The sequence below is a fragment of the Streptopelia decaocto genome (assembly GCF_964273445.1).
Source record: "Streptopelia decaocto genome assembly, chromosome: 15".
NCBI classification, from domain to species: Eukaryota; Metazoa; Chordata; class Aves; order Columbiformes; family Columbidae; genus Streptopelia; species Streptopelia decaocto.
The window spans coordinates 4,029,839-4,048,920 of NC_138670.1; the positions used below are offsets into that span (position 1 = coordinate 4,029,839).

Consider the following 19,082-nt stretch of genomic DNA (forward strand, 5'->3'; position numbering starts at 1 on the left):
CTGCCTGGAAAACGTCAAAATTAATAATCTGGGTAACAGGAGACGCGTAAGAACTGACCACATGTTACAGGATGGCGGTAACTACCCTGCTCAGCTTTTAAATGGAACAACTACCTCATTAATGTTTATAAATATATAAAGGGTGAGTGTCATGAGGATGGAGCCAGGCTCTTCTCGGTGACAACCAATGGTAGGACAAGGGGTAATGGGTGCAAACTGGAACACAGGAGGTTCCACTTAAATTTGAGAAGAAACGTGTTCCCAGTGAGGGTGGCAGAGCCTGGCCCAGGCTGCCCAGGGGGTTGTGGAGTCTCCTTCTCTGCAGACATTCCAACCCGCCTGGACACCTTCCTGTGTAACCTCATCTGGGTGTTCCTGCTCCATGGGGGGATTGCACTGGATGAGCTTTCCAGGTCCTTTCCAACCCCTGACACTCTGTGATTCTGCAAATACCCATTAGAGACACCATCCTCATGTGAACCCATGAGCCTATAAACAAACAAAAATCACAGGAAAAAGAGCATGTTGATCCAATGGGATTTTTTTTTCTTTTAATCTATGAGGAAACTATTAAAGAAGGAGGATGAGGTTTCAAAAAACCTTAAAGGAATTAGCTTTCCACTGAGCTTCACACAACAAAGGTATCATGTGAATAATTCTACTACAATTTACTTAGTAGAATGAAAAACAACAACAGCTACTTTGGTTGTAAATAAACCCTTTTGTCATAGCAGAAACCCACTACAAGGCCAATGTCCACTGTCTAACTTCAAGATTAGGCTCATTAAAACTGTCATGTTGATTATTTATTTTGTTTTAACTTCTTGAAACATCTGTATGTTCTTACAGAGGATTTAGAAATCCAAAGTCCTCACTTTATCCTTCCTCAGACCCTCCATCCTCTTCGTTTATCATTATTTAGGTAAATGATTCTAGCAAAAATGTTTCTGCCTTTTTACCAGAATCACAAAGAGCTTTACTGGTAGAGAACAGGGCATAGAACATGTCACCTCCTTGGGTTTGACCTCCTCACAGTGACAGGAGACTGTCAATTCCAGGACTCTGCCACCAGGGAGCATTTAACCTTATGAAATGGAGCAGTGAAACACAAAGCACCACTAAAACTGTCTCAGCTAGAAAACCAGCAGGGTTAGGACTCGTTTGGAATGACGGACATCAGCTAAACGTTTCAGACAAATTCACATGTTCTTCAGCATTCCCTCTTACTAGAATACAATAGTTCAGTTGGAAGGCACCTTACAACCATCATCTAGTCCAGCTGCCTGATCACTTCAAGATGCATTTTCCTCTAATTGTTAAGAAACCTTTAGAATATTTACCCCGTTCTGATTTCTAAGATTTTACACAGGTAAATGAGATGGACGAGTTTCTGTACAACCGCCACATGCCTTACTCAAGGTCAGCAGAAAGGACGACAAACAAAAAACCAAGCATTTAAGGACTTCAATTATTATTTTCCTGTAAGAATGTTAGAGCAAAGTATCTGTAAAGAAAACACAAATTGTATTCAGTGAGGAACAGTAATTTTATTTAAATCTACTTCATGCGTAAGCATGATAGAACCCCAATTTAACTTTGGCAAATATCACAACAAAAAAACCAAGCAGCCTATACAGAACAGTGAAAACGCCAAGGATACGGATTCTCCACAGTTTCACTGTGGAGCAAATGGATGTAGAAGCCTCACTTTGGCTACGTCGTTTATAACCATATGATTAAATAAAGGTAATCTTTCACTATCACTTCTTGACTTCTCCAAGATCTTCAATGCTATCATCATCCACCTAGGAAAAAACAAAAGGCCAAAATACAGCATATTAAGTAAGTTTTCTTCTTACATGTCAGAATATTCACCACTGTGCATGTAAGTGCGGGAGAAGGATGCAGCACCGTCCGAGATTCCCTGCTGTTAATTGTACAGGAGTGACATGTGCCTGTAGGATGCAGACGAGCCCATGGGGCTCTGAATAAAGACACGCTACAGAGTTATTTCAGAAAGAATTCCAATACCAGAAATGCCAGAACAAAGTAACCGCTTGTAATTACAGTGGAACAACCAAACCTCTCAACCAGACCCGAAACGAGCTAATCTCTTCTTGTGAAGCGAAAGTGGCTTTGTTTCTGTTTGCAGTTGTTGTCTCATTTTTGTTTGAATTTTTTGTTTTGCAGTGCTTAAAGAGATTTTTAAAACCGGGATGGCAATGCTGGAATACTCAGGCATTCACCATTAAGAAAGAGCCACAAAGAAGCCACAGATATGACAGCTGGACTTAGCCTGATGTGCCTCTCATTGGTAGTAACCGATGACCACACTGCATGTTTAGGGAGTTAATGTTTCTTGGACAACAGAAGCAACATTAAACTTGAAGTTTAATCACTCCTTCACCTAGTCGTTCCTAGGTGGGAATGCAACAACTGCTCTTCTATTTCTGCACAACAATCTGTGCTGCCAAAGATGAAACCCTGTTTCGCAATCACTGGAATGTCACGGGCTGCTGTGGAAAACAAGAGTTTTGACAGAAGAAAGGGTTTATTACCTCAGGCCACTTCTCCTGGATTACATCGATAATGTCATCTGTAAAATCCCCCTGAATGATGATTTCATCTTCGCCTGTTACTGAGGCACCACAGGAAAATTTCTGAGCAAAAAACCTTTGTGCTTCCTTAAGGTCAATTTCTGTTGATGAGAAAACGTACAGTTTAAGTACAGTAACTGCCATAAAAGTATTTTCTCAAGTTTAAAACCAAAATCTTGTGTTAACCGTTGAAAAACTAATGGCAGTTTACAGCTAAAGCTTTGCTACAGTTTCAGTTGGCTGTTGTTTAAATACAAAGCAGCTTACTCAACAAATCCAGCAAACTCTTTAAGGCAAAAAAATCGCTGAATGTCCCGTACATGCTCTGTTTGCCCAGGTCCACGCTACACACACTCCCCAGAAAAGCACACGCAGAGCAGATTAAAAAGCCCCTCCAGTTCTGAATAACTTCTGTAGTTATTGAACGAGTTTTTCCACTGAAGCGCTTCGGTGTGTTCCTTTCAGAAACTCATCCCAAAGTTTGCAAATGCCATGGAAATAAGGACTTCAATGATTTATCGCTGGGGGAAGTCAGTGTACCTTTGGCATGCTTTGGAACTGCTAACGGCGCCTTGGGACTTTCACCTCACACACATGGAAACATCACTCAACATAACACAATCAGAAGAAATATAATGAGGTTAAAGGCAGGCACATCTAACACCACAGAAAACCATGTAACAAAAGTCAACTCACCAAACGTTGCAAGGCCACATACTCTTGTGACGTATTTCTTTTTTGCTCTGGGAATTTTAGCTATTGTAACTTTCTGTGGTACAGTCTTCTTTTTCTGTTTTATCTGACCTCTTCCACCTTTAAAACAAAGTGCGAGGTTACATCATTAGTTAAATGATGTCACTTATTCAAAGAAAAAAGCATATAAAGTCAGATTTCATGCCTATGAACAAAGACACTTATTTTCCCATCAGTGTTGGTAAACGAAAGCACATTTTGCACACTGTCTCACATTCAGATTTTTTAAATTATTATTTAAGAAAGGTCCCACGTCAAAACTCAATATTATAAGAAAAATATATGCATGTGAAATGTGCATTCAAGTACAGCTTGCACAACAGAACCCTGCTACAATTACCAAAAAAGGGGTTTTCCCCACTCTTCACTAATCACTGTTTGCGGTCTACATTTAACCCCGTCTTTCAGGAATTGTTTTTTGGTTGTAATCCCAGGAACAAACTGTTACTTGAACATCCTTGGGGTTTGTGTCCAAGGCAAAGCAACCGACTCATGTCCACCCACTGAGGTCACAAGGATGCGTCTGCTCAGGCTGCTGCATTAAAGAGCAGATTAAGTTCTAGGTACCCATGTGAGACTCTGGGATGAGCCATATATCGATATATGAGCTTGCAGAGACCACCACGGCTCTGCGACAGAAGGCAGCTACAGTAGTTCACTGCCAAACTTCCACATCATTAACATCTTCTTTCTTACTGTCTGTTTCTAGGTCAACCCGGGGGAACATTCCACATATCAGGCCGTTATTAGTCTGAGCGAAGTATGCAAAAAAAATATATTCCACTCATTAGGATTCTTCGTGTCAGATTAAGATCTCACTTAACTTTGTACATACTCATCAAGTTACTCCAGGGTAACCAAAGTTTCATGTTCTCGAGCCTTCTCAGCACGAAAAGCTAAAGAACTTCTGACACACAAATTAACCCGTTGTGACGACTTCTTCTTCTAACATGCAGCACTTTCAACTCTACATTAATATTAATTGGTATCCGGTAATTTAAGACAGTAAATTTCTTAAAAATTGTTCAGTAAATTTATTCAGTGTCTTAGCAAGTTTTTGCTTGTTTTTCCTCACCCTCTCTCTTACAGCCAATTTAATACCATCATAATTAACACCATACCGTACGTTTTCATGAAACTTTAGATTCTAGGAGAAAATCCCTAAATATTTCAAACGCTGTTATTTTAGAAGCAGAAACCAGACTGAAAGCTAGTCATACCACCTCACATCATAAATTAACGTTGAAAGAAAACGTCCTGGAGTCTCTGGGAACAGCATCCAAGCTACAGAACACAAATTACTGCTGTCACTACAAATAGCCAGCTGACAAGGTAAACACAACTGGTTACCAAGACACAAAAATAAAACATCTGCAGTGATATGTGGCTTAAAATATGAATCTTACTGGGCTATTAACCATAATTTCTGAAGCACTACAGATACAAATGACACTCCACAAGCAAATTCATATTAACAACCCCAGCATTTTGATGTATGATGGAAAGTACATTAATTAATTAAACAGAAAGGACTCCAATGATAGAAGATAAAGTGTGTTTGAATTGTTTCATATATTTAATATCTTCCGAAGTTGGTGTTTAAAACTGTTTTTCATTAGTATTGCTGGGAAGAGACACAGCTGTTAATGGAGACACAGGTGATAGTTTTAAAAGCATAAGACCAAATCCTGTTATGTGTGCAAGGAAAAAAGGCAAAAGCAGCATCAGGAGGCATTAATAAACGAAAACAGTCTTTGTTCTACTCTGCAAGCAACCTATAAACTGCTGCTCAACAGGGCAGAAACAAGGACTCCGGGATGCATGCCAGCTGATTTTAGACTGAGAATTACTCCCCAAATAAGTGCACTAGCAATGACAGAACAAGGAGACACACAATCCAGGGCATCTTTCACTCGTTATTGCTGCCATCCAATTCTTCCAGCAGCACGTATCACCACAATAACTCTGCTACCTCCGCAAGAAAGATATTTGGTATCTTTTGTGCAGGGTCAAAATGTAGCTAACAACCAAAATGCGAGGAATCCGTGCCACAGTCCACAGCAGCAGGTGAGAAAGGGATGCCCCAAACTGCTCAGAAATCAGTACCACAGTCAGCTATTTAGACCTTGCCTCTCTTTTGCTTCTTCTTCTCTTCTTCCTCTCCTCCCCCCGCAGTTCCTTGGCCTTCTCCAGTCCCAGTTTCCTGTTTAGGTGAGTTTTCTTAAATACATCAGAAAAGAATAGGGAGAAGAAAGAACAAAATCAGTGGTCAGACAACTGCACCCTTCCAGGAACAGAAAGTAAGGAACTACTACTACTAAGTGATATTTTGCAAAATCCATAAACTCTTTGCTTAATTGCAGCAGCCCCTTGACTGATGTGTTACATCTTCATTATAGTACTTGTCCAAATTAGACTCCAGAAAAGCTCAAAAGATAGTTACAATTTCAATACAGTCTCTTCACATAATTGCCACAGAGACACAGAAATTCATGGTAGTGTTAACACTGAAATACCAAATGCAAATCAACACATTCCTTATTATTAACGACCTTTCCTCCAGCCATCCAGAGCAGACTGGACAGACAGAAAATCCAATAAACATTTTTGGGAAACAAGTGCATGGATGACTGGTTGCAGCTGGAACATTAAGAAAGCTCAAACATTATTACTGAAACAACACATTGTTTTCTGACATTATCAAACATATTTTCACAGCATCCAAAACCCTGGTAGACTCCTAAGAAAATTGTTAACTTTCACACTTGATACAGCAGGAAAAGGGAAGAGATGAGAAATGGACAAGTTCAATGACTTCTGAATATGTCTAAGGGCACATATCAGAAAATAGAAAAGATTCTTACCTACTGTAAGTTTTGCAAACTCATCTGGAAAATTCTTTTCTAACCATTGTCTGCATTTAGTCACATCAGGCATGTATTCGCAGTACTAGAGAAGAAAGGGCAGGTGAATGTGATGTATTTTGTAGTTACTCTACCAACAACAAAGACACCTAAATAAATTTGCAATTCAGCTCAGTCGTTTCTCCTTAAGACAACTGAACACCAATACTATACTAGCACATATGAAACTTCCCAACATCCTAAAGATTACAGTGGCTGAAACACAGAACTGCCACAATTAAGAAAAGCCAGAAAAGGTAAGAAAGAATCATTACAGTCAGGAATCATAGGACAGAAAGAAGAAACTCAGACAATAAAAAAAAGAGAATGAACTCACCTCTGTTGGCAACGAACAAACTGGAGAAAGAGGGGGGAAAAAAAAAGAACAGATTACAACAATAAGTTACCCACTTATAGCCTTAGCATTAAATTCAAAGTGGTATTTAAAGTTAGGGATGACTTCTTACATCATAACTTCTGGTTATAACCACACATTGACTCAAAAAGTTTACTTTATTGATCCCACTGCACATTTTAATTTTTCTCTCACTAGTCACTGTCTCACATGCTCTGAATTAGGATAAAACTACCACAGCAGGAGCAGCCAGTCAGTGAAGGAAGGGAAGGAGATCCCTACAGCTTCAGGAAAAGTTAAAAAACCCTTCAGTTCTACCAGAGACAAAAGATGCACCAAATAAATTTTCATGTTATTTGGTCAGCTTCTCTTTTTCCAAGAGCTGCCAATGTCCAGGAGAGGGACTCAGCTCCAGAACAAACACAAATCAATCGTGCAGACCTTCCTGCACAACAGGGATTCTTTCCTAATCTCCTGCAGTTGTGTTCAAGCCCAAAGAAAACAACATACCTATCAAGATTATTTACCGCCCTTTAAATTTAATCCACATAACTACAAATGTAATAATTCTAAACGCGGTGCAACAGTTACTTTTATTAATTCTAACTTCATTTTTTCTTATACTAATGCTCAGAGGCCTTGTCTGTGCTAAAGGCTTCACCGGCCCTCTGCTCAGCAGTTTACAATCTGAGCACTACTGCCACCAAAGTAACTTTTACACACAGAAAGCTGTTAGTACCTCTTTCTCTCAGAGGGAAGACCCCTAAATTTCAACAAAAATGCTTTAGATAAAAACATACAACACCAGCCACTTCAGAAAGGCGATCAGAAGGGTCAAGCTGACCATGGTCTAGCTTCTCAATAAAAGCTGACCAAAGGAAAATCTCCGATTCTCCCATTCTGCTGGGTTGCCCTCGCAAACAGTGCAGTGTATAAATCGTGGACAACTGCCCCTTCAGCACTTGCCTCCGCAGTAGAGAACCCGAAGAGGATAGTCAGCATCTGACCTGGCACCGCTCCTCACGTCTCCTCTGCAGTCAGGGACCACAGGCTCAGCGACATCTGTGGCCATGTCACAAGCCTGCAGGTCACAGAACGAAAGGATTAGGGCCTAAGTTCTGCGTTGAAATTATTCACGTCTTTCCCAACCCAATAAGAATCTCAAAGAAAACAGGTACAATTGTAAGTGCAGGAGAGATCAAGAGAAGGAAAGCCAGGCCTCAATAAACACTGAAAAAATATCATGAAAGCAACTGCAAAAAGATACCAAGCAGCATGGAGTTCTAGTACATAAGGGGAAAACCCAAAGCGCCACAAAATGCAGTGTAAAAATGAAGAAAGATCTGCGAGAATACCACATGAAGTTAGAGAACAGACTGGGTTACGCAAAATGTGAAGTATGTTAAATAAAGAGTATATGAATAGAAGGTGCACTGGGGGGGTATGGGGGGCACTGCCAGTGTAGCAGCAAAGTAAAGGGGTCATTTAAATCAGCGTCTAAAGAGTTACAATCTGATCCTGGGACACTGGCAAGAAAAACCCCAAACACCACAAAACAAGCAAAGCAAACCCAACTCGCTAACACTAAATCATGGTTTACACTCACACATTTCCAGGTAAGGGGCTGAGAAAACAGGAGCCACCAGGGAAGGGCTTTGCAATGCACAAGTTGCCCGGGATGTGGGGAGCAGGGGGTTTGGAACTCGGGGCGCTGGCGGCAATGGAGGGGGGGGGCTCGGGCGGGGAGGCCGCAGAGAACGGCGGCAGAGGGTCCCGTGATGGGAAGGGCGCCGGAGGAGCCGCGGAGATGGGAACGGGGGAGGGAGGTGCGGGGAGCCGGGGGAAGAACCGAGGGCAGGTCGGGGGAAGGTGCCTGGGCACCGGACGGGATGGGGAGCACAGACACGGGGGCTGCGCTGAGGAAAAGGAGGGCGCCCGGTACCTGAGGGGGGGATGCTGAGGTACGACACGGGGAGCACTGCGAGGGGAGGCACCGGGGGAGAAGGAGGGTGCCGGAGCTGGGCAAGGCACCCGCCGCTGGGCCGGGGCGGCGGCGGAGCGCGGCTCCCGCGGAGAGGGCCGGGCGGCAGCGAGCGGCGTTACCGGGGAGGCCCCTCAGGCCGCGGCGGCTCCTCCCGCTCCCTCCTCCGGCGGCTCCGCACACCGCGGCACGTGTGCCCGCGCTCTCGCGAGAGCCCCGCGCGGCGTGACGAAGAGGGGCGTGGCCGCGACGCGATTTGAACCCGCTGGCGCTCCGTACTGGGGGGGAGGGTGTGCACTATAGGCTACCCGCGGCACGTGACCAGGGGAGCTACGGGGCGGCGGAGCGGCCACTTGCCTCCGCCCGGCCGTTGCGCCGCCGCCCGCCGCCATGCCCCGGTACGCGCAGCTGGTGATGGGCCCGGCGGGCAGCGGGAAGGTGAGGTGAGGCTGCGCGGGGCGGGGACGGGCGGCGGCGGCGCGGGCGGCCGCTGACGGCTCGTTGGTGTCTTGCAGAGCACGTACTGCGCCACCATGGTGCAGCACTGCGAGGCGCTGGGCCGCGCCGTGCAGGTGGTGAACCTGGACCCGGCGGCCGAGCTGTTCAGCTACCCCGTGATGGCAGGTGAGCGGCGAACCGGGGCCCCGCGGCAGCCCCGGCGGGCCCCGAGCTCAACCCGCCCGCCGCGCGTGTCGTTCCAGACATCCGGGAGTTGATCGAGGTGGATGACGTCATGGAAGACGAATCCTTGCGGTTCGGGCCCAACGGCGGGTTGGTGTTCTGCATGGAATATTTTGCCAATAACTTTAGCTGGCTGGAGGAAAGCCTGGGGCACGTGGAGGATGACTATATATTGTTTGATTGCCCAGGTAAACAAACCTCAATGCTTTCCCGTCGTTCTTCGCACGCAGTACAAATTTGCAGTAATTTTTTTGTTGCTCGTAGCCATGCGCGCTGTTTTTTGCATCACTAACAGTTGCCAGGGTTAATTCCAGATGTTTAAGAAGCCAGCGTGGTCCCAGGATAACCTGGGTGACAGCACTGACTCCCAGTTGCATCAGACTGTAGGAAACAATCATCTTGCCAATATAATAGGCCCAGGAAGGATCTCTCAGCAAAGCATATTTTACTAACGATTTTGCAAGACCAAGTGTTGTACCTAAAGGTAGGCTCACAGAATAGGGCAAAAAGCCCCTGCTTATATCCCCCCCAAATCCTGGATGCAAATTCCCTCCTCTGTTTCCCACTGGTTGGGTTTACAGACTACCCAACGTTTGCCTCATTCACCTGTCTCATTCATCTAATTCTAACAGCCGTCTTTCCTTATTGATTTATTTAAAATACAGATTCCTGGCTCTTTGGTTACCCTTCTCCTTAGCTTAACTTTTGCAATACAGTAATTGGTTTGCATTCTGGGATTAGTTCGAAGAAACTTTGTTTTACATTGAAGATTCATAGTCTGACGTCTGTCGGTCCTTCGCCCCTGCTGGGGTCAGGCACCAGGTCCCCAGTTTTGTAAAAACATTCCTCTTTCAATGGCTCCTTACGCTGCAGGAATGCTGTGGCAACTGCAAACTGACACTAACTGGAGATCCACGGAGGAAAAAGCCCTTTTATTTCTTTTCCGGTGTAAGTTCATCCAAACACAGTCAGAGTTGTCGGAGAAGAAAGATGCTTTCTTCATCAGGTTTTATCCATATTAAGTGCAATGCCTCTGTTTATATAACTGATAACCATGAACTGTTCCCGTTAGTGTCACATTTTGCACACTAACATCCTGCGTCTGCCCCAGGTCAGATCGAACTCTACACGCATCTGCCCGTGATGAAGCAGCTGGTGGAGCAGCTTCAGCAGTGGGAATTCCGCGTCTGTGGCGTTTTTCTTGTGGATTCTCAGTTTATGGTGGAATCTTTTAAGGTACCTGTTTGAAATCTGTTGTAAAAGTTCATGTTGATAAAGGGCAAAAAATCTGAGCGATGTAGGGGGCTGGGTTTGTTTAGCCGGTGGGATATCCGATTGCTGCCTTCAGCTGCCTCAGACACAGGTTGCAGCAAAGAAGGTTCCAGTTAGGTGTGAAGAAAAGCTGCACGGCGAGAGCGGTCAGACTGGAATGGGGCACAAAGATCACGTAGTGGACGTCTGTGGAGTTATTCAAAACTTGACTGGGCAAAACCCCTGGGCAGTCTGGTCTGAGCAGTTGTATGAACCCAATAACCTCTAAAAGTCCCTTCCAACCTAAATTCTGTGATTCTGCAAGAGGCTTCTCCGATCTGGAGAGACCCGGCCACCTTCCCCATGTAGCTGTCAGAATCTTGAGGTGGGCTTTGAGTTTTGTAATGGCCTTTTCGGTGGCAGATCCAGATTCGAGGCTCTGGAAATAAGAGGGTGCATGGGAAGCTCCACACCTCCCTTTTCCAACAGAGATAAGGGCTCCCCACTCAGCCTCATGTCCTTGTTTCGTATATTTGCTAGATTGGGTCTGTGGTAGCGTGTGCTGCATGTTTGTATTGTGATTTCTGTACTTAACTACATCATTTTTTTTATATTCCTGAAGTTTATCTCTGGAATTCTGGCAGCTCTCAGTGCAATGATATCTTTAGAGATTCCACAGATTAACATCATGACTAAAATGGATTTGCTGAGCAAGAAAGCCAAGAAGGAAATAGAAAAGTAAGCTCCAAAAAAATTACTTACTCTGTAGTGTAATATCTTGAGGTAAACTTCAGTCAAAATTCAGTCTACTCTTTCCCACAATTAAAATATACTGGGTTTGAATGGGGGAAGATGGATTTGTTCTATATCAAGCATAGTCCTTAAATGTCTGGATAGGATGCTTACAACTTAGCCAGAATCAAAAGGCTAACTCCATGTTTGTACATATTCCTGCATTTTTCTGTAAATAATTATCATTATGCGAATTACCATTATGCTAGACCATTTTGGTAGCTGTATAAAAACACAGTGGCTCATTTGCTCTGTGGCCAAGGATTCTTTTGATATTAATGATAACTTTGTTTCTCCCAGGTACTTAGATCCAGATATGTATTCTATGATTGAAGATTCTACAAATATATTGAAAAGCAAAATGTTTAAGAAACTGACTAAATCCATATGTGGATTGGTAGGTATATTGCTTTTTAACTGGTACCCTTAAATTCAGTCCTGTATTTATAAATGATCCTGTGCCGTTCCTGACTTCATTGTTGTTAGAGATACTGTATGTACTATAATAATTCTCCCACACCCCCTTGCCCCAAAACTACCAGACTATCTACCAGTCTACCTACCAGACTTGTTAGCAAAGCCAGGATCTAAAAGATTCTTAGGCTCCTGAGCATTTTAATTTTGCTTATTTTAACTCATTTTTTAATTTTCTTTTAAGATTAGCATAAGATTCTTGATAGTAACGTTGGGATTGTAGCCAATATATTTTCCATGAATCCTGTTCTATTAGCAATTTTGGAAAATGTTGTCGTTGAGAACTAACTTACTGCATTTTCTTACTAATATCTTTTGAATCCTTTCTCCAGATTGATGACTATGGTATGGTTCGATTTCTACCTTTTGATCGCTCTGATGAGGAAAGTATAAACATAGTTCTGCAGCACATAGACTTTACCATTCAGTATGGAGAAGATCTTGAATTTAAAGAACCAAAGGTGAGGTACTTCTGATGATAAGATGAAAAATTTAAAAGGATCCATAAGTTGTAATGTAAATGTGTTCTTTGCCTTGCTAATAAATTATTGTTTTAGTATGGCTCAAAATAAGCCATGTGTAGTCATAGTGACAGGGCTTATATCGAATTCATTTACAATTACAACAGCGAAATCCTTTATATGAAAGAATTCTTTATATTGAATTATATTGGTCTTGCATATGCAGACTGATCAAATGGTTGTGTTTAAAAGTAATGCTTTGGTTTTCAAACCAATGGAATTTTAAACTTCAAAGCACCATTAACATCACTAAGATTTCTTCCTACATGAGTGTTCAGACTCCCCTGATAATTCCTGTTTTGAAGCTGAGATACAAATCAGGAATAAATTCTGTCGTGTAAAATACAGGTGAGAAAACTGCTGTGTTAAAATCTGTTCTCTTATTCAGCTCATAAATCCTGAGGAACAAGTCCAGTGCTTTTATTCCATTTTGTAGTCTTCAAGTATGCAGAATACCTGGATCTAGATTTTGATCTATATAATTTCAGTAGCTCTAGAAACACATTACTTTTCAGAAAGTTTTGCCACATGTTTCATGGAACCATATTAGACATTGTTCCCGTTATGGTTTCTGAAATAAAACCTCACAGAACAGACAATGTACAACAGCCTCTAGAGAAAAGTCAGGTTTTATCTTTTTTGTTTTGTTTTTGGCAGGAATGTGAAGAAGACAAATCTGCTCTTGTGGATGAATACTTTCAAGATCATGTGGATGAGTAAAAAATGGATGTTCAACAATGGGATGAAAATACCTTGTGTTAAAACTGAAAAAAAATCCACCCTTACACAATGATGTTTTATCTGTAAGATAACTAATATTTATAATGAAGAGTGGGCTATATAACCTCGTAACTATTTTAATAAACATTTTTTATTCTTATGTGTGTGTGTTATAAATACATAGGCTAGCATTAGTATATATAAAAGTTCCCCACCTATAGATCTATCTCATTTACGCACAGGAATGCTTGAAAAAGATCTAATGACTTGCAAAAGAGGCAAAGCCAAATAGAAGTAATAAATATTTATCTCCAGTACTGAGTAGATAGTTCCATTATTAGATGAGATAAATAATTGTTCTAAAGGGTTAAAATTGTACTTTATGAACTGAGGCTGAATTAGGCAAAGGTCTGGTCAGTGCGTGGTCTCTCTCTCTCTTGAACGTGAGTTTTTGACATTCACTTAGGAAGAGCCCAGATTTTAAGCTGGTTTAAGGTTGATTTTTGTACAACTTGCCCGGGGCTTTAAGTTGTTTATACATCGATAACATCTTAAGCACAGCACAACATATAATAGAAAGAAAATCAGCTTAAATAGAACTTGGTGATGATTTTGTGCAGTCACTTCAGAAACTGTATTGATTAACAAAGAATTCAGCAACAGATAGGTAAATTCCTTTTCTTAACTCATGTCTGGACTGGCACATCCTTGGGACAAGTTACACTTTCAGCATATCAAAATGACAAACCCCAGCCCTGCAGTTTGATTACTTTGACTCAACTTCCAAATGTCCTCATTTCTCCTCCCTTACTCAAGGTGTGAGTCATGTAGTAGGGGACAAATTCAGAGTGCTGGGTCACACGGAAGGTTATGGCCTGATAGTAGCAACAGTGTGGAGCTTAAAATATTGCTTCACTCTACATGTAACGTTTGGACCTGTTCTGTGTTTCCTAACACCAAGTGCCAGCTGTGCTTTGCAAACTGGGTCAGAGCAAGCGATGCCCAGGAGCGTGAACACAGAGCAGAGAAAACCGGCGGTGAGCGAAGCGTCCCCAAACCGCACTCTTGCCAAGCGCTGACCCTTGGGCAGAAGCTCAGCTCTGCCAGCGCAAACGCGAGATGCCAGGCTGGCTGGGGAAGAGAAGGGTGGCAGAGGGACACCGAGGAGGGTTATTCGCAGTGCCGGCCACAGCAAAAGCAGCGGAATGGGGGGAACCCCACGAGCGGGAACCAAGCGATCGAGCCCCCATCGTGGTTTCACAGCACCTTCCCGGGGCGGTGCGGGGCTCTCCTGGCACCGCCTCTGCTGCCTCATTTCCTGCAGCATAGGCGGACGAGGAAGCTGCGCTGCCGGCCGCCCTGCGCTCCCCGCCCGGCCCCGCCGAGCCGCCTCCTGCCCTTCGCCATGCCGGTATGGGCTCCGCGCCCGGGGCGGGAGGGGAGGAGGGAGGGCTGGGGGGACAGCCCGGAGCGGGCGGGGGCGGCCCCGGGCCGGGCGAAGGGGCTCGGCTGCTGCCGGGGTCTGGCCGCGGGGGAGGAAAGGGGCTGGAGCTGCGGGGAGCCCAGCTGAGAGAAGGGAATTGGTGTTTAAGGAGGCTGCTGCGAGGCCAGCGCCCTCCTCCTCCTCTTCTTTTTGTACCTCTTCATCTTCCTCCTCCTCCCCTTCTTCCTCCTCCCCCTCCTGGGATCCTCCCGCAGCTCCAGCGAGGGAGAGGGGGGTGAGAGCTGGGCTGTGCTCTGGTTTCGGTCACATCACCTTCCTTGGGTGGAAATAAGCTGCTTTTCTGCCTGGGGATGCTTAATTCCCCCCCACCTGCATCCCCTGCAAAACCGCGGCTGTGAGGAGGCGAAGGCTGCCCAGGGGCCTGGCACAGAAGTGCCTAAAACTAAACTCATCAGTTGTTAAAAATCAGTTTGTCAGGAAAAACCTGCCATATGCAGAAAGGTTTGTTTTGTTTGCCTGTTGTTGTTGTTTTCCACTTTGACCAGTTTTATACTGCACAGAAAAGTCTTTTTTTGAGTGTGTGGATATGTGTTAAGCCTGGCTTTATTTATTATTATCTAATATTAGCTAGACATGGAAATAAAATATAATCTTTTTTTAATGACCGATGAACTCTGCAATACCCCAGCTTGGGCAGGATGGGGTTGGGCAGCCCGGAGATGCAGCAGCACCCGCAGACCAGCTGCACCAGTTCTACCCTCTCTCCCAGCACCACAACCTAAATGGTACTAGTGATGATGCCTTTCCAGCCTTCACCAGAATGACCCTGAGATCCAGGCCTGATTAGAAAACAGCAATTATCCGTACAAGGAAAAATTGCTGGAAAAATCACAAATGAACCGGAGCCTGACTCCTGTTTGATGAAGACATGGGGGAGATATGATCGGATGTGGAAATGTCTATTTTCAGTAGCATTAATAACCAGCCTTCCACCCATCTGTAGGCTTACCACTCAACTTTAATGGACTCCGACACCAAGCTAATTGGGAACATGGCGCTGTTACCCATCAGGAGCCAGTTCAAAGGCCCAGCACCTCGGGAAAGTAAGTTTGTAAGAATCTCTGAAAACCTGTCTGCATATTGCTCGTTGTTATCTGACAGTTTGCTCTAAGCCAGCCCTAGCAAGAGCGACGAGAGGGTTGGAAATGCAATGCTTTGCAGTTTATAGAGGAGGAAAAAAAGGTTTCAAATACTGAAGCTGTGCAAATCCTAGAAAATAATTATGCACAGATAAATATGCGCTGTGCTCAAATCAGTTGTTTCAGTATTTAAAGCCTACGGTTACTGTGCTCGTGGTTCCTCCTGTCTGGCTGTTCTGGGGAGGATGTGGCGGTGCGAACCCTCTGCTCTCAGAGGAAGTGGAGGTTTCGCTACAGAGAACTCAGGCTTTGGGGCCGCGGCTGAAGGACGAGCAGTACGTTAGTCAGAGCTTTAGGGCGGGGGGCTTCAGAAATTAGAAAACAGCGTAGCGTGGCTGTTCAGTTTCAGAAATATAAAGGAAATTTTTCTGGATTTAAGTAGTCTTGGCTGGTGGCAAAAGCAGGTGAAGGTCACAAGTAAGCTTGGCGCTATGTGTTCTGCTCACCCTCCCTCTTTTTGAAGAGGACAATGAAATTTGTGTGATCGTGTTGTTATGCTTTCTTCAAAAATATTTTTGTGTCCTGAGAAGACTTTTACGCTGTTAAAACTCTGCTGAGTTACTCAACTGATAGAAAAGTGGGGAACTGCTGAATTGCTGCCGTTTGTGAAGTCAGAAGGAGGGAGTTAAAGTTCCAGCTAAGAGTAGGAAGCTTAAATATTACGGTCTGAGCTCACCAGTGTTACACACAGCAACGACTGTTTTCTGTTACATAGTGCTGTCTTCTGCTTTTTGCAAATACCAAGGTTTTGCCTTTGCAATTATCCTTATTTATGTATTTCAATGAGTAAAAGTTATGATCAAATGTACTATAATGGTGCAGTCTTTAACTCCGTGTTTCTCTTTTGTTAGCTAAGGACACAGATATTATAGATGAAGCCATCTACTACTTCAAAGCTAATGTTTTCTTCAAAAATTATGAAATTAAGGTAATTTTTTGAGATATTGTGCATATAGTAGTTGTTTGGAGGGTTGGTACTGTGAATATACATTTATTTTCAATTAAATAATTCTACTAAGGAACAAAAACTCTCATTCCACCTAATTTTTAGAGTTTGGTAAATGTCATGAATTGTAAATCTCTCTCTCATAAGGGAACTGTAGGCCAACATGGCTTGAACTCATTCCTGTTTCAAGCTTTTATCAGTTCCAGAAAGTCTCCCTTAATCTAAGAGTGGCTGGGTGCTCCGCTTGTCTTGTTTTGCAGAACGAGGCCGACAGAACGCTGATCTACATAACCCTCTACATTTCTGAGTGCCTGAAAAAGCTGCAAAAGGTAAGAAAAGTTAATTTCTGTGCAGGAGGGAAACGGAGTCTGTTCTGGGGATTGCACTCAGGAAGGCGTTTGCCGATATTCTCGTCCCAGTGGCATAAATAATCCTGTTCAACCCAGTCCCAGTTGTCAGAGCCACAGATATCCGAAGCTGTGGATCTCCAAAGAGATGTTGTGATGAGTTTTTATGCGTTACAGATTGGTAAAATATTTGGGTTTAATGCTCCACCAGCTAACTGCTAATCCACTGTTTGCGTGGTTCTTCCAGTGTAACTCCAAAGGCCAAGGAGAGAAGGAAATGTACACCCTGGGAATCACCAACTTCCCAATCCCTGGGGAGCCCGGCTTCCCGCTTAACGCCATTTACGCCAAACCTGGCAACAAGCAGGAGGAAGGTAAGGGCTAATCCAGGACCTCTGAAGGCTTCCTTGGCTTCACACTGGCTGCATTTTTGTGACTGCAGCTAGAAAAATTACCTGTAAAACACAGTCTCCTAAATCTGCAGTTCTGTCTTCCAGCAGAGGCTGGATTTTCTGACCTCAGGGGCCTAGTGACTCCCCTGGATCCTTAGATCCAACACAACAAATTGACAGGCGTCTGAATGTGCCTTTTGCATCAACGAAATCACATAAACACTTTGCTGCGAAATTCAGCTTGGTTTGGCGCTGCCTCAGTTTACCGCGTTCTTTCCTGCACTGTGTTTCAGAGGTGATGAGGGCCTACCTGCAGCAGCTGCGGCAAGAAACTGGTCTGCGCCTTTGTGAAAAAGTATTTGATCCGCAGAGCGACAAGCCTAGTAAGGTAAGAGTTCAGTGTCATCATCGTGGATTTAATGAGAGGCTTGGTGTGGTTTTTTTTTCAGAAATGTGTGGGGAGAAGTGAGATGATGGGGTGAGGGATCAGGTGTGGGTAACTTTGGCACAAGCTTCTCTGGTTGTACAAGGTGAGGGAAGAGCAGGCTGCAAGTTATCAATAAATTTAATCTGTAATGTGGTAAGGCAGCCAATGCCAATTTGGGTTACTCTAAAAAGCAGGGCAGTAATAAGTGGTGTCTGGTTCAACTCTTCAAAGTATTGCACATCTGCTGTTGGCCAGGTTTTCAAATGGAAATTCAAACGCACGAGTGATGCTGTTTATCTTCCCGGGTGGTTCTGATTTGATAGTTTCTTTGAAGTAGACCATTCTGTGCCATATCCAGATTAAAAAAAAATAGCTAATCAATGCATGAATCACCTGAGTGTTAAGATGTTTCATGTGCAAATGTGACTGCATTTAATATTGTAATTATTTAGGCTAATTTCTTTTCAAAGTCATAGCTTTCTGATCTATCCCTTGTTTAGAGTTATATTGGAATAAACAGTAAAAAAGTATTGAAATAATAGAAAGCAGAATGTTACACTTTAATTCAGAGTCCTATATTATAAATTCATTGGGTCCATTCCTGTCCTCTTGTTCTAAATTCCAGTAGAAATCAGTGTGGAAAACATTACATGCAAAACCAGAACCTTAACATTTATTTGTCAGGGGTTGAATACCTTGAGGTCACTATTTTGTTTATCTCATGGGAACTGTTTTTACATAATTTCTGATTTTATACTTCCTTGTGCAGTGGTGGATCTGCTTTGTGAAGAGACAGTTCATGAACAAGAGTCTGTCGGGTCCTGGCCAGTGAAGAGGCAAAGCAGCAACAACATTAAACATTTCCACAGCAAGGTGTATAAAGTGTTTTGCCTTTGTTTTGGATACATTTTGTACCAATGAAGAATTAAGTGCTTAGGAAGAAAAAAACCCAAACCATACAAACCAGGCAATGAGGGGTAAAGGGAGGGAGAGTAAAAAGATAATTTTAGTGTAAGCAAATATTATTAAGCTGGTGCTTAATAAGTAATTTCTAGCATGCTGTTTCAGATGCAAGCTGCTTTGTTATTGGTGGCTACAGCTAGTATTTAAAACAGGGCTTGTATTTAAAGAGAAGAAACGGCCGTGCCTGTGGGGCAGAGGGAGCTGCCTAATTGCTCTACTGGCTGGAGTCTCAGTTTTGTGTGTCCATGGAAAACGGACCCGTCACGCTGTGTTGTTAAGTGCTGTGATTTTTACCTTGTTTTCAATAAACTTAGCTTGTAATTAATGTGGTAACTG

At 43.4% G+C, this 19,082-nt stretch overlaps 3 protein-coding genes across 4 annotated transcripts; 2 read left to right on the forward strand and 1 right to left on the reverse strand.

Annotated features, from left to right (window-relative positions):
- Positions 1–1,522: 1,522 nt before the first annotated feature.
- On the reverse strand, positions 1,523–8,803 carry DENR (density regulated re-initiation and release factor). The gene is made up of 8 exons (XM_082066254.1): positions 8,551–8,803; positions 7,575–7,689; positions 6,591–6,610; positions 6,215–6,299; positions 5,481–5,570; positions 3,294–3,410; positions 2,559–2,698; positions 1,523–1,805 (listed from the first exon to the last, which is right to left on the reverse strand). Exons 2-8 carry the CDS (start codon positions 7,678–7,680, stop codon positions 1,761–1,763), a joined length of 603 nt encoding a protein of 200 aa, XP_081922380.1. The 5' UTR covers positions 7,681–7,689; positions 8,551–8,803; the 3' UTR covers positions 1,523–1,760.
- A 65-nt stretch (positions 8,804–8,868) lies between these two features.
- Positions 8,869–13,188, forward strand: GPN3 (GPN-loop GTPase 3). Of its 2 annotated transcripts, none has more exons than XM_082066251.1 (8): positions 8,869–9,027; positions 9,105–9,213; positions 9,291–9,458; positions 10,382–10,506; positions 11,144–11,259; positions 11,614–11,710; positions 12,120–12,248; positions 12,966–13,188. In XM_082066251.1, exons 1-8 carry the CDS (start codon positions 8,980–8,982, stop codon positions 13,026–13,028), a joined length of 855 nt encoding a protein of 284 aa, XP_081922377.1. In that variant the 5' UTR covers positions 8,869–8,979; the 3' UTR covers positions 13,029–13,188. The 2 variants fall into 2 exon arrangements, with proteins under 2 accessions (XP_081922377.1, XP_081922378.1); XM_082066252.1 differs by having other exon boundaries at positions 8,885–9,032.
- A 1,125-nt stretch (positions 13,189–14,313) lies between these two features.
- ARPC3 (actin related protein 2/3 complex subunit 3) lies at positions 14,314–19,071 on the forward strand. Its single transcript, XM_082066253.1, has 7 exons — positions 14,314–14,439; positions 15,476–15,575; positions 16,523–16,599; positions 16,878–16,946; positions 17,212–17,338; positions 17,650–17,744; positions 18,553–19,071. The coding sequence occupies exons 1-7, from the start codon at positions 14,434–14,436 to the stop codon at positions 18,613–18,615; spliced, it is 537 nt and encodes a 178-aa protein (XP_081922379.1). The 5' UTR covers positions 14,314–14,433; the 3' UTR covers positions 18,616–19,071.
- Positions 19,072–19,082: the final 11 nt, after the last annotated feature.